The sequence below is a fragment of the Schistocerca piceifrons genome, chromosome 5 (genome assembly GCF_021461385.2).
Source record: "Schistocerca piceifrons isolate TAMUIC-IGC-003096 chromosome 5, iqSchPice1.1, whole genome shotgun sequence".
NCBI classification, from domain to species: Eukaryota; Metazoa; Arthropoda; class Insecta; order Orthoptera; family Acrididae; genus Schistocerca; species Schistocerca piceifrons.
The window spans coordinates 306,998,224-307,012,526 of NC_060142.1; the positions used below are offsets into that span (position 1 = coordinate 306,998,224).

General features: G+C 36.0%; 1 protein-coding gene across 1 annotated transcript in view; it reads right to left on the bottom strand.

Annotated features, from left to right (window-relative positions):
• Positions 1-14,303, bottom strand: part of LOC124798960 (lysosomal acid glucosylceramidase-like) — a 129,181-nt gene that overhangs the window by 76,628 nt on the left and 38,250 nt on the right. The window contains exon 4 of the mRNA XM_047262494.1: positions 45-282. Within this exon, the coding sequence (XP_047118450.1) occupies positions 45-282 (238 nt within the window). The remainder of the gene's footprint in view (positions 1-44; positions 283-14,303) is intronic.

The window sequence follows — 14,303 nt, forward strand, 5'->3', positions numbered from 1 at the left end:
TATGCAAAATATGTAGCTAAATAAATTTTGTACCACGTATTTACCTCATCTAACACAAAAGGCACAAAGAGACGTTGATCATCAAGTAAAAGAAGCTTAACATTGCTGTGTTGGGAAGCATGGAGTGAAGGAAACAAATTTTCAACAATCCACTTTCTTTGCCTTTGTGGTGTCCATCCAAGTGAATTAATCCCTGGTATATTAATTATTCCAGTTGCTGGTTCATTTCCTGTCGAAACTGCCCAAAACTCAAGACCATTTTCTTTGTAGGCATCAAGGAATCTGAAATATTGGGAATTGATAATGAGGTCAGTGACTAAAATTTACTAGAGTATCTAATTTACAAATGAAAATGAGATATAGAAAAATTAATGTACTAAAAATTATCCTTCACAGTGTGCTACTGTGGTAAGCAAGGAAATTCGTGAAATGGGAAATTTGTTTCTGTAATGACATCAGGTCTAATAGAATTACAGAATAGAGCATTTGAGACACCAAAGCTCTGTACATGCCAAATGCAGCAGTAGGAACAACAGGAGCAAAGCTAACAAACACACAGTTGAAAACACAAATTGAATCTTCATTAGAGGTTGTTCAAAAACTCATCAGGAGAGAGAAGAAGGGAAGAGGACAGGGATGATGACTGGAGTCTCTCCTATGCTCTAAAAAAGAATATTCATGAAGTAAAGGTCTGAATGTGACAAATAGCAAAAAAACTATCATGAATTGCAGAATAATTAGTTCCAAAATTTGTTAGTCAAATCTTTTACCATAGTTAGCAAGTTACAACAGATCATTTATTGTATTCTGTGGATTCCATCTTGAAGGAGAACCTTTAGAAGTGAAAATGTGTCAAAGTAAACATCAAACAAAGTGATCAACTGTTATGGACTATATTAACAAGTAGCTATTGTTAAACTGTTGCAAACGGTTTGCACTTACTCATGGTAAGTTTAACATAAAAAATTAACAGAAAAACTGCTATTTAAGGGAAAAATTGCTGCTTACTGTTTATATACAAACACTAGCTTCTCTTTTCTAATTTCATTCGCCTCTCTGTTTTTATGTGTTTGATGCTTAATAATGCTGCAGATCGGTTTTGCTTTAATCTTACAGTGCTAATTTTTTTTAATATAGTAGGACCTTGTTTGCTTGTATGGTAAAAGACTGGAGGATTCTACTTTAGCTCCTGGTAATGATAATGCAGTTTTAATTTTAGACATAGGCTGTGGTCATAATTAATAAATTATTCTCTCCCTACTAAAACATACTTTAACCTCACATGCTATCCATATCTTATTCCTACAAGATCTGTGGGATCAGCATGTGCCATAGCTGTACATTAGTTCTAAATAGTGGAGAAAGGAGTTGTCTCACACATATTGTGATAATTGCCTCTGCATTGCATTGATGAAACTTGTTTGATTCCTCTCAGAGGACATTAAGTGGATAGCAAGTTAGTTAATTGGTCTCAGTTTCCATGGATGACTTAAACAAATAAGTCCAGTCCAGGGTAGAATAAGAATAATATGAGAAGAACAGATACCTCCTCACAACATAGAGTCTCACACAGAACAATGAAAAGACTATGAAACTTTAAATTTTTTGGCAAAAATGTCCTACAGATGAATATAACACACACACACACACACACACACACACACACACACACACACACACACACACACACACACCACACATAGCTACTCTGACTCTGTCTACAGCTGCTCAGGCCCGAACACAGACTGCACCTGCATCTGACATGGGCAGCAATCCATGGTGGGTGTAAGTAGAAGCCATCGGGCAGTGAGAAGAACAAGGCTGCTAGGTACAGAGTTGATAGGCTGCAATGGGAGAGGGAGAACGGGAAAAGACTTGGGTAGTGCTGGATTGAGAGTAAGAAACGGGTGGAAAACAGGGAATAATGAAGGTTGAAGCTGGGGACAGGGTTGTAATGGGACATTCTCCTCTAGCATTACTTTTCCCCAACAGTAATTGTCGATAAGAGTATTATTTTTTGAATTCTGGACAGATCAGTATTAACTCAGTTGCTTTTCTTAAAACGTTCCTACAGTTTTGTACACTGCATATTATATTTCAAGCTAAAATTTATGAAAAGAAATTACTTTATAAAATATTTTAGTTTCGACATTATAATAGATAAATACTTATTCTAAATGTACAGTTAAAATTATTTTTTTTTAGAAAAAGTTTAAATTACGAACTATATCTACACTTAAAATTTCTATTATTAAGTACACAATCCTGTACTGTTTATTCTGTTTATTTCTGGATTCATTTATGAAATTATAATCGAAATTAATAATGTAACAAAAACTAGTAGAAATTCATTAGATAAGAAAAATTGTAAACCCTTTGGAATATTGTTATTTCCACAGAGTGTGGGAGTCATAAGCTTGCCTCTGATGTGAACAGATGTATTTTTGTATAAAAGGTGTGAACAATGTAATTTTGGCTATGATAATGTGAAAAATCAAAATACTGTAAGAAATACTAAAACGTGAGAAAATCAGTGGAAAATATATTTATGTCAAAAATTCTGCAACAACAATCTTCCAATTTCATTAGTTCAATCAACTGCAAGGGCCTGATGTTAGATTTTCATCTTCAAGAATCAGCCCCCAAATAATAAGAACCGGAGCCATCTCAACATGACAAGCTCAGTAAACTTGAAAGTTCATTGTAATCTTTGCTCCTATCAACTCTTCGTAAGAAACCACTTATTAATTACTTGTACTGGGCCTTGTTTAATGTGGGCAATAAATGGAAGAAGGAAAGAGGGGTGAGATTACAAGTGGGGGCATTGTCTGTGATAAACTGGCTAATAATGAAGTTTTGTCTGTTGCAGGAACTGTTTTATTTCATTGATTTTTGAAAATGATGTACAAATAAATTTTTGATCACATGGAGCAAAACTGAAGGCTGCCCAACATAGGATCTTTATACTAACAGTGACGATGCACTACTAATAATGATGGACCAGATATAATTGAAAGTGAGGGGGACTTTACAACTACAACCAGGGACATCAAAAAAGAAAGATAAGTACAAACTATTTGTAACATTAATTTGTTTGTGGACTCGTGTGCTTGCTAACAAAATGAATAGGAATGAAAGCAAAAGTGAGGTAAAATGGAAGCTGCAGGATCCAGTCACGAGATGTTTGAGCCGAGTAAAATCATTGTCAGTAAAGAAACAGTAAAGACTGATGTTTTACAGTTAATTTTGGCAAAACTAGAGGAAATTAAGACAGACTACAATAGCAAATTTAGTGCAGTTAATGATCAGTTAACTGAAATAAGAACAGATAATGATAGTAAATTTACTTCAGTACAAGGACAATGAAAGGACTTGAAAACTGAAAGCAGTAGCTAAATGGACAGGGTACAAGATCAGATAGGTCAACTTAGTAATCAAGTTTTGGAGTTAGAAAATGGGTTGTCAGAGAGGTTAAAAAGTGTGAATGAAAAAGTTGATGTTTTAGAAAATAAATTTATTGTTTTAGAAAATGAGTTTGTAGTTGAGTCAGCAAAACAATTAAAGAATGTTGATGATGTCAGAGTGGAACAGAAGGTCATAGCAAAAAAACTGCCTGAGTTAGGAGCTATCACCCTTCAAAATGATTCCAATTTAAACCAAAAAATTTTAAATGTAGAAAACAATATACAAACTAATGTAACTGTTTTAGATAAGAAAATTCAGCAGTTCAGGAAAGTTGTATTAATAAAAGTCTGTATGCAAACAATGATATTGCATGGTCCAACACTCTAATCAATAGTTTTCTGTCAGATAATTTACATCCAGTGGATTTTCTGCACCACTGCAGAGATAGCTTTGTGTCAGGCATGAATGACAATCAAAAAATTAAGTTTGATAAAAGACGTCTTGAAGGCATAGCTCTGTCATGGGTAAATTTAAATTTAAGTAAGTGGGAAATGTACCAGAGTTTTGAGAAAAGTTCTTTAAATAAATTTTGGTTGGAAGCTGAAGAGTGGAGATCAAAAGTAAATTTTTGAATGGTCCTAATCATAGGAATAGGGTTGGCACATTGGAAGAGTTATGTAAGAACCAGCTTAGAAAGTTAGCACATCTTGACAAACCATTGGATGAAATGATCTTGATTAATATGCTTAAAAGGAGATTACCAGAAAGACTCAAGTGCAATTTGGTATACGGACCTGACAATTGTCTTGAACAGTTTTTACAATATGTTGACAGGCTGGATGGGCCAGTAGAAAGAAGTATGTACCATAATAATAGGAACAATGGGAGTAATCAAAGAAACAGAGATAATGATAAATTCCATCAGGATCAAAGTGACAGCAGAGAGAGAAATTCTGAACAGCAGCAGGACAGGAATAATGGGAGTAACTATGGGTATTTTAATAGAAGAAACAATCACAGAAGCAACTAATCAGGAAATGGCAGTTTGCATTAGTGAAGGTCCACAGTTTTGGTGTGAGGAAACATAACAAACACAGGACCTCCAAGTTTCACTTGCAGTTAGACAGAAATAACAGTGTTAATGATATGGGACATGTTTCTGAAATTGAATAGAAGAATATGAGATTCCTCATTTGTGTTTTGATCAAAAGTTTTGTGATACTAAGTTTCATTATGGTGATGTGAGTGCTAATCACAAACCAGAATGTGAGAGTAGTGAGAATTTTAGTTTAGTATGTACTAATGAATTCTTCTCTTGGGCAGAAAACAGTATTATTGTTGTATGTAAATCAGATGATGACTGTAGTGGATCTGAACTAGGTGATATTTTTGATGTAGATGTGAATGAGAGCTGTGAAGTAACTAAGGTTGGTAAGTCTGAGACTGGTAGCTTATTGCAAATGAATATAAGCAAGGTAAGTGACTTTGATGGAGATGAGACGTGTAATGTCAGTGATGTTGTTGATGAAGTAATTTTGGAGGAATATGATGATGATGAGTATGAGGTATTTGTGGTGTTTAAGAATAATGAAGTTGCAGTTATTTGTAAATGATGTTTCAAATACATGTAAGGTAAGTGATGTATGTGATGTGTAAGGATGGTCATGGAGTAACAGTCCATTCAAAATAGTTTTTCATTACTGTCATTCAGAGAAATGATCCAAACAGTGAAGGTGAGCTATCTGTGAGCTTGGAGAGTGAAGGTGAAAATTTTTGAAGTTTGTTTGTGAAATAGGATTTAAGCAGGAAGTGTAATTTTGACAGTAATGTGTTTTGTGTTTTTTCTGTAACAAATGATGTTAGTTATGCCATGCAATCTATTCATTGTGTTCAGTCTTTACCTGACAACATGAGTAATCAAAGTAATGTTATGATACATGTAAAGCTGATAAAACCTTGTGAGGACAGTGCGGATGGAACATTTGATGAAACTGAAAGAGGCCTTTGCGTGAAGTGTCCGACAACAGAGAGGATGATTCAGATTTTTGGTGCCCTTACATTAAAGTTGAAATTGATCTGAGGGAAGGCAACTCTTTGATTGCTACAAGTAGCCCGATTTGTCGTATATCTGAACAGTTTAGAGACAAGATCAAGTATAGTAAGAATTTTGAGGAAATGCACATTGTAGGTGTAAAGGTAAGAGGAGCTACAGGTAATCAAAGTGAGCTGGTTAAGATCTCAGGTAGTTTTAACTTTATACTCCTCCGAATATGGATGCTTAGTGGTCCCTAGTTTGGAAGAAAATATAGTTCTTTGTATGGACTGGATAGTGAAAGTTGAGGTTTGTTTTGGATGGAGTGCTAAATAATTTTTTATTTTTGAACCTAAAAGTAATATTTATGTGAAAGATAATTTGTGTATTTCAAACTGTGGGAAAAGTTGTAACTATTTGCAAAACACTGTCAACCAAAGTGAGCACCAGATGTTTTATGACAATATAAATTTTGATGAGACTAAGGATCAGTATTTTGAAAGTCTAGTAGATTCTAAAGTGAGAGAAACTAAAACTCTTAATGTCTAACAGAAGGAGCAACTTAGGAATTTGTTATTGGAGTTTAGAAATGTGTTCAGTGAAATACCAGGGAAAGTGAATGGCTATTAGCCTTTCTTTGTCAATCCTTGTAATATACCATTTTCAAAAAGGACAGATTTGGAGAAAGAAATTCAGAAAATGGAAATGTGGGGAGTAATTGAGAGAAGTTGGAGTGCTTACAAAAGTCCTTTGGTTGTGATAAGTAAGAGAAATGGTGGACTGAGAATTGTTTTGAACTCTAGGCATCTTAATAAGTTTCTTATCAGAGAGACTAACCATCCTGAGAACATGGATGAGCTGTTACACAAATTTTATTATGTAAATTTCATGAGTAGTTGGGACTTGACCTCTTGGATTTCATATGATTCCATGTGAAATTAATTTTAGAAAGTATACTGCATTTTTTGTGGAGGTAAGTGTTTTCAATACTTTGTGGTGCTATTTGGGCTAAATGTGTCTATAGCTGAATTCATAAGAGCAATGGATTCTGTCGTGGGGAGTGAAATAAGTTCAAAAGTAATTTTGTGTGTTGACGACACTTTGGTCACTGAATAGACTGGGGAACAGCGTTTGGATCTGTTAAGAGATGTGTTTTCAAAATTGGAATCAGGAGTTATGACTTTGAAAATAGGTAAGTGTAAATTTGGTGTGGAAGAAGTAAAATTTTTAGGACCTGTTATATCTAAAAAAGGAATTGCACCTGATAAAGAGAAACTCAATGTCATTGCTAATTTTCCTGCTCCTTGCAACAAAAAACAGCTTATATCATTTTTTGGGTTAACTGGATTCTATACAAAAATTTTTAGCAGCCAAGATTTGAATGCTTCATACCTGTGTGAACTTTTCAACAAGAATACTGTTTGTGATTTGCATCAGGAATGTCAGTGTGCTTTCGATGAGATCAAAGGACAGTTTTGTCAGAGTCAGGTATTGTTCAGACTGGATTTGTCTCTTCTTGTTTGTATTATGACTGACATTAATGATGTTGGTTTTGGTGCTCATTTATTTCAGGAGGTTGAAGTTGAAGGTGTTATTGAACATAGATCACTGGCATTTGCTAGTAGAGTATGTCAGAAGCATGAAAAGACATACACTCTAACTGAGAAAGAACTTTTGGCTGTACATTGGGCATTCATCAAGTTTAAAAATTATTTACTAGGTCTCAAAGTAATCACCTACACTGATCACAAAGCATAATGTTATCTCCAGGATTGTAAGCTGTACCATAATGGAATTACTCATTGGGGCTTGCTTTTAGAGCAGTTCAATTATGAAATCAGATATATTAAGGGCACAGACAATGTAGTTGCTGATGCTTTGTCCAGGCTACCTTTAGGGAGTGACTCATCTAACATCTTTGGAGAAGGAGAGAAAGAGTTTAAAATTATGTACTTACGAGGTCTGAAAGAGGAAAAAGAGATCTTGAATATTTGCAGACATCTGCTGGTATCAAAATCATGATCAAAACTGGAAATTGGTTATGAGCATGTTGGGTAAGAAATGAGGTGAAAAGACTGAACAATATTATGATGTACACAAGGGTATTTTATTCAGGAGACGTAAGACTGACTCAGATGGTTGGAAACTATGTTGGCCGGAACAGTGTATTGATACTTAAATTACTTATACACATGAGAGTTAAGGTCATTGTGGATCAACCTAATGTACACAAAAGATTCAGGAAAACATCTATTTTTATAACATAGGAAGGAGATTCAAGAACAAGACTGCCAGCTGTGACAGATGTGAAAGGGTGAAGGTAAGTAACGAAACAAGTAGAGGTCAAGTGCAAAACATACTGCCTAATAGTAACCTAGACCTGATGTCTGTGGACATCTATGGATCTTTGCCTAAGTCTAAGAATCGATTTATGTTTTGGTGGTGGTTGATGTATTTTTGAAGTTCATAAGGCTGTTTCCTCTTAAGAAAGCTACCAGTAAGCAAATCATTTCTAAGTTTGAAAACACATATTTTCATCAATTTTATGGGACAGTGGTTCTCAGTTAATATCACAAACTTGGAAAGACTTTATTGATCATGCAAAAATAAGGCGTATTCTAAACTCTGTGTACCACCCATCGAGTAATCCTGCAGAGAGATATATTAGAGAAATTGAAAGACTGTTTAGGATATATTGTAGTAAGAATCATACCAGTTGGTTAGATTATGTCGATGATTTTGAGGATATTATGAACAGCTTATAACATTCTTTAACAGGTTTTTCACCATTTTAAATAATGTTTAATCACAGAGCAGCTAACTTTATTTCTGAGAATGTTTTCACTAAATAAAATTCTGTCACCACAAGAGAGAGAAAAGCAGGTCAGTGAGATGATGAAAAAGCAGATGGATAGGAGAAAGCAAAGACATGATGATAAAGGCAACTTTTCCTAAGTTTGAGGTAGGAGATCTTGTGTTGGTGAAAGCCAAAGAAAAATCTAAAGTGTTGATATCTTTGATATTTATATAAGACAATTCAAAATTCCTGAAAATCTGCATCCTAATGCATACAAACTTGTGTATCCTAAATCTAAGAAGTTGTTTGGATCACACAATATCACTGAACTGAAAGCTTATAGACATGATCCACAAGCACCTATTTCTTTTTTCTTTCTCCTTTTCCTCTTTTTTCTTTCTCCTTTGTCAGGAATGTAGTATGTAAGATGATGTGATTTCTAAAGTTCTGTCTTATCTATTGACTGAGTTTAAGTCTATGCCACACTATATTTGCACGTTCATACAGCTATATAATTCTGTTATGTAACATATTTGTGCTTTAGATTTTGATATATATACACACCATGTGAATATATATATATATATATATATATATATATATATATATATATATATATATATATATATATATATATATATATATATGGTTATAATAGAGGGAAACATTCCACGTAGGAAATATATATCTAAAAACAAAGATGATGTGACTTACCAAATGAAAGTGCTGGCAGGTCGACAGACACACAAACAAACACAAACATACACACAAAATTCAAGCTTTCGCAACAAACTGTTGCCTCATCAGGAAAGAGGGAAGGAGAGGGGAAGACGAAAGGAAGTGGGTTTTAAAGGAGAGGGTAAGGAGTCATTCCAATCCCGGGAGCGGAAAGACTTACCTTAGGGGGAAAAAAGGACAGGTATACACTCGCACACACGCACATATCCATCCACACATACAGACACAAGCCTTGTGTCTGTATGTGTGGATGGATATGTGCGTGTGTGCGAGTGTATACCTGTCCTTTTTTCCCCCTAAGGTAAGTCTTTCCGCTCCCGGGATTGGAATGACTCCTTACCCTCTCCTTTAAAACCCACTTCCTTTCGTCTTCCCCTCTCCTTCCCTCTTTCCTGATGAGGCAACAGTTTGTTGCGAAAGCTTGAATTTTGTGTGTATGTTTGTGTTTGTTTGTGTGTCTGTCGACCTGCCAGCACTTTCATTTGGTAAGTCACATCATCTTTATATATATATATATATATATATATATATATAAACACAGATGATGTGACTTACCGAATGAAAGTGCTGGCTGGTCGATAGGCACACAAACAAACACAAATGGACACAAGCAGACATTTGGCCCAAACTCTTTGCCTTTACAAATGTCTGCTTGTGTCTGTGTATGTGCGGATGGATATATGTGTGTGTGTGTGAGTGTATACCTGTCCTTTTTTCCTTTTTTCCCCCTAAGGTAAGTCTTTCCGCTCCCAGGAGTGGAATGACTCCTTACCCTCTCCTTTAAAACCCACATCCTTTCGTCTTTCCCTCTCCTTCCCTCTTTCCTGACGAAGCAACCGTTGGTTGCGAAAGCTAGAATTTTGTGTGTATATTTGTGTTTGTTTGTGTGTCTATCGTCATGCCAGCGCTTTTGTTTGGTAAGTCACATCATCTTTGTTTTTAGATATATTTTTCCCACATGGAATCTTTCCCTCTATTTTATATATATATATATATAAAAACAAAGATGTAGTGACTTACCAAATGAAAGTGCTGGCAGGTTGATAGACACACAAACATACACACAAAATTTAAGCTTTCGCAACAAACTGTTGCCTCATCAGGAAAGAGGGAAGGAGAGGGGAAGACGAAAGGAAGTGGGTTTTAAGGGAGAGGGTAAGGAGTCATTCCAATCCCGGGAGTGGAAAGACTTACCTTAGGGGGAAAAAAGGACAGGTATACACTCGCACACACGCACATATCCATCCACACATACAGACACAAGCAGACATATTAGGTCTTTAAATATGTCTGCTTGTGTCTGTATGTGTGGATGGATATGTGCGTGTGTGCGAGTGTATACCTGTCCTTTTTTCCCCCTAAGGTAAGTCTTTCCACTCCCGGGATTGGAATGACTCCTTACCCTCTCCCTTAAAACCCACTTCCTTTCGTCTTCCCCTCTCCTTCCCTCTTTCCTGATGAGGCAACAGTTTTTTGCGAAAGCTTAAATTTTGTGTGTATGTTTGTGTTTGTTTGTGTGTCTATCGACCTGCCAGCGCTTTCGTTCGGTAAGTCACCTCATCTTTGTTTTTTTATATATATATATATATATATATATATATATATATATATATATATATATATATATATATATATATATATATATATATATGACTAAATGGGTAGATCCTTTTACAATTTTGAATTGTGACAATGCCATTAAATATCTTGTGATAGATTTCTGATTTTAGAATGCTATTAGTGTTGTTGTTGTGGTCTTCAGTCCAGGCTCTGGCTTAATGCAGCTCTCCATGCTACACTATCCTGTGCAAGCTTCTTCATCTCCCAGTACCTACTGCAACCTATATCCTGCTGAATCTGTTCAGTCTATTCATCTCTTGGTTTCCCTCTATGATTTTTACCCTCCATGCTGCCCTCCATTACTAGATTGGTGATCCCTTGATGCCTCAGAATACATCCTACCAACCAATCCCTTCTTCTAGTCAAGTTGTGCCACAAATTTCTCTTCTCCCCAATTCTATTCAATACCTCCTCATTAGATATGTGATCTACCCATCTAGTCTTCAGCATTCTTCTGTAGCACCACATTTCAAATGCTTCTATTCTTTTCTTATCTAAACTATTTATCATCCATGTTTCACTTCCGTACAAATACTTTTAGAAACGACTTCCTGACACTAAAATCTATACTCGATGTTAACAAATTTCTCTTCTTCAGAAACGCTTTCCTTGCCATTGCCAGTCTACATTTTATATCCTCTCTACTTCAACCATCATCAGTTATTTTGCTCCCCAAATAGCAAAACTCACTTACTACTTTAAGTATCTCATTTCCTAATCTAATTCCCTCAGCATCACCCGATTTAATTTGACTACATTCCATTATCCTCGTTTAGCTTTTGTTGGTGTTCATCTTGTATCCTCCTTTCAAGACACTGTCCATTCCATTCAACTACTCCACCAGGTCCTTTACTATCTCTGATAGAATTACAATGTCATCAGCGAACCTCAAAGTTTTTATTTCTTCTCCATGGATTTTAATTCCTACTCTGAATTTTTCTTTTCTTTCCTTTACTGCTTGCTCAATATACAGATTGAGTAAAATTGGGGATAGGTTACAACCCTGTCTTATTCCCTTCGCAATCACTGCTTCCCTTTCATGCCCCTCAACTTTTATAACTGCCATCTGGTTTCTGTACAAATTGTAAATAGCCTTTCACTCCCTGTATTTTACACCTGTCACCTTCAGAATTTGAAAGAGAGTATTCCAGTCAACATTGTCAAAAGCTTTCTCTAAGTCTACAAATGCTAGAAATGTAGGTTTGCCTTTCCTTAATGTATTTTCTAAGATAAGTCGTACGGTCAGTATTGCCCCATGTCTTCCAACATTTCTATGAAATCCAATCTGATCTTCACCAAGGTGAGCATCTACCAGTTTTTGCATTCGCCTGTAAAGAATTCATGTTAGTATTTTGCAGCTGTACCTTATTAAACTGATAGTTCAGTAATTTTCACATCTGTCAACACCTGCTTTCTTTGGGATTGGAATTACTATATTCTTCTTGAAGTCTGATGGTATTTCGCCTGTCTCATACATCTTGCTCACCAGATGGTAGGGTTTTGGGAGAGCTGGCTCTCCCAAGGTTATCAGTAGTTCGAATGGAATGTTGTCTACTCCTGGGGCCTTATTTCAACCAAACTCTTCACGCAGTATAATATCTCCCATTTCATCTTCATCTACATCCTCTTCCATTTCCATAATATTGTCCTCGAGATTATTGCCCTTTTATAGACCCTCTATATATTCCTCACACCTTTCTGCTTTCCCTTCTTTGCTTAGAACTGGGTTTCCATCTGAACTTTTGATATTCGTGCAAGTGGTTTTCCTTTCTCCAAAGGTCTTTTTAATTTACCTGTAGGCAGTATCTATCTTACCCCTAGTGTTATGTGCCTCTACATCCTTACATTTGTCCTCTAGCCATTCCTGCTTAGCCATTTTGCACTTCCTGTCAATCTCATTTTTGAGACATTTGTATTTCTTTTCACCTGCTTCATTTACTGAATTTTTGTATTTTCTCCTTTCCTCAATTAAATTCAATATCTCTTCTGTTATCCAAGGATTTCTATTAGCCCTTATCTTTTTACCAGCTTGATCCTTTGCTACCTTCACTATTTCATCTCTCATAGCTACTCATTCTTCTTCTACTGTATTTCATTCCCCCATTCTTGTCAATTGTTCCCTAATGCTCTCCCTGAAACTCTCCACAACCTCTGGTCCTGTCAGTTTATCCAGGTCCCCTCTCCTTAAATTCCCACGTTTTTGCAGTTTCTTCAGTTTTAATCTACAGTTCATAACCAATAGATTGTGGTCAAAGTCCACATCTGCTGCTGGAAATGTCTTACAATTTAAAAACTGGTTCCTAAATCTCTGTCTTACCATTACATAATCTATCTGAAACCTTCCAGTATCTCCAGGCTTTTCCATGTATACCATCTTCTTTCATGATTCTTGTACCAAGTGTTAGCTATGATTAAGTTATGCTTTGTGCAAAATTCTACCAGGTGGCTTCCTCTTTTATTCCTTACTCCCATTCCATATTCACCTACTACGTTTCCTTTTCTCTCTTTTCCTACTGTCGAATTCCCATGACTATTAAACTTTTGTCTCCCTTCACTATCTGAGTAATTTCTTTTATCTCATCATACTTTTCATCAATCTCTTCGTCATCCGCAGAGGTAGTTGGCACATAAACTTGTACTACTGTGGCAGGCATGGGCTTCATGTTTTATCTTGGCCACAATAATGCATTCACTGCGCTGTTTGTAGTAGCTTATCTGCATTCCTATTTTTTTTATTCATTATTAAACCTACTCCTGCATTACTCCTATTTGATTTTGTATTTATAACCCTGTATTCACCTGACCAGAAGTCTTCTTCCTCCTGCCACCAAACTTCACTAATTCCCCCTATATCTAACTTTAACCTATCCATTTCTCTTTTTAAATTTTCTAACCTACCTACCTGTTTAAGGGATCTGACATTCCACACTCTGACCCATAGAATGCCAGTTTTCTTTCTCCTGATAACAACGTCCTCCTGAGTAGTCTCCGCCTGGAGATCCGAATGGGGGACTATTTTACCTCCGGAATATTTTATGCAAGAGGATGCCATCAACATTTAACCATACAGTAAAGCTGCATGCCTTTGGGAAAAATTACGGCTGTAGTTTTGCCTTGCTTTCAGCCGTTCGCAGTACCAACACAGCAAGGCCATTTTGGTTAGTGTTACAAGGCGAGATCAGCCAATCATCCAGACTGTTGCCCCTGGAACTACTGAAAAGGCTGCTGCCCCTCTTCAGGAACCACACATTTGTCTGGCCTCTCAACAGATACCCCTCCATTGTTGTTGCACCTACGATACAGCTATCTGTATCGCTGATGCACGCAAGGCTCCCCACCAACGGCAAGGTCCATGGTTCATGAGGGGGGCTATTAGTGTTAAATATTATTATTATTATTATATTATTATTATTATTATTATTATTATTAGTTTGTACTCTGCAGAAAGTGATGTAATTGTCAGGAACTTTTTTGGGTAAAGTCATGGGTGTTGTGGTAAATTGAGTGAAGACTTGTTTTATTCATGTGTACTGTAAATGTTAGGAGTAGTATCTTGAAATTTCATATGTGCAAACCAAACACATGTGCGTGTTAAACACAGAATTATTATGTCAGTACATTAAGAACTATGGTCCATATCTCATTTTTTAGGCATTTGTTGGATGCTGTGTCAGTACAGTCCAAATTGCTCGTTACTTTGAGATATCCTTA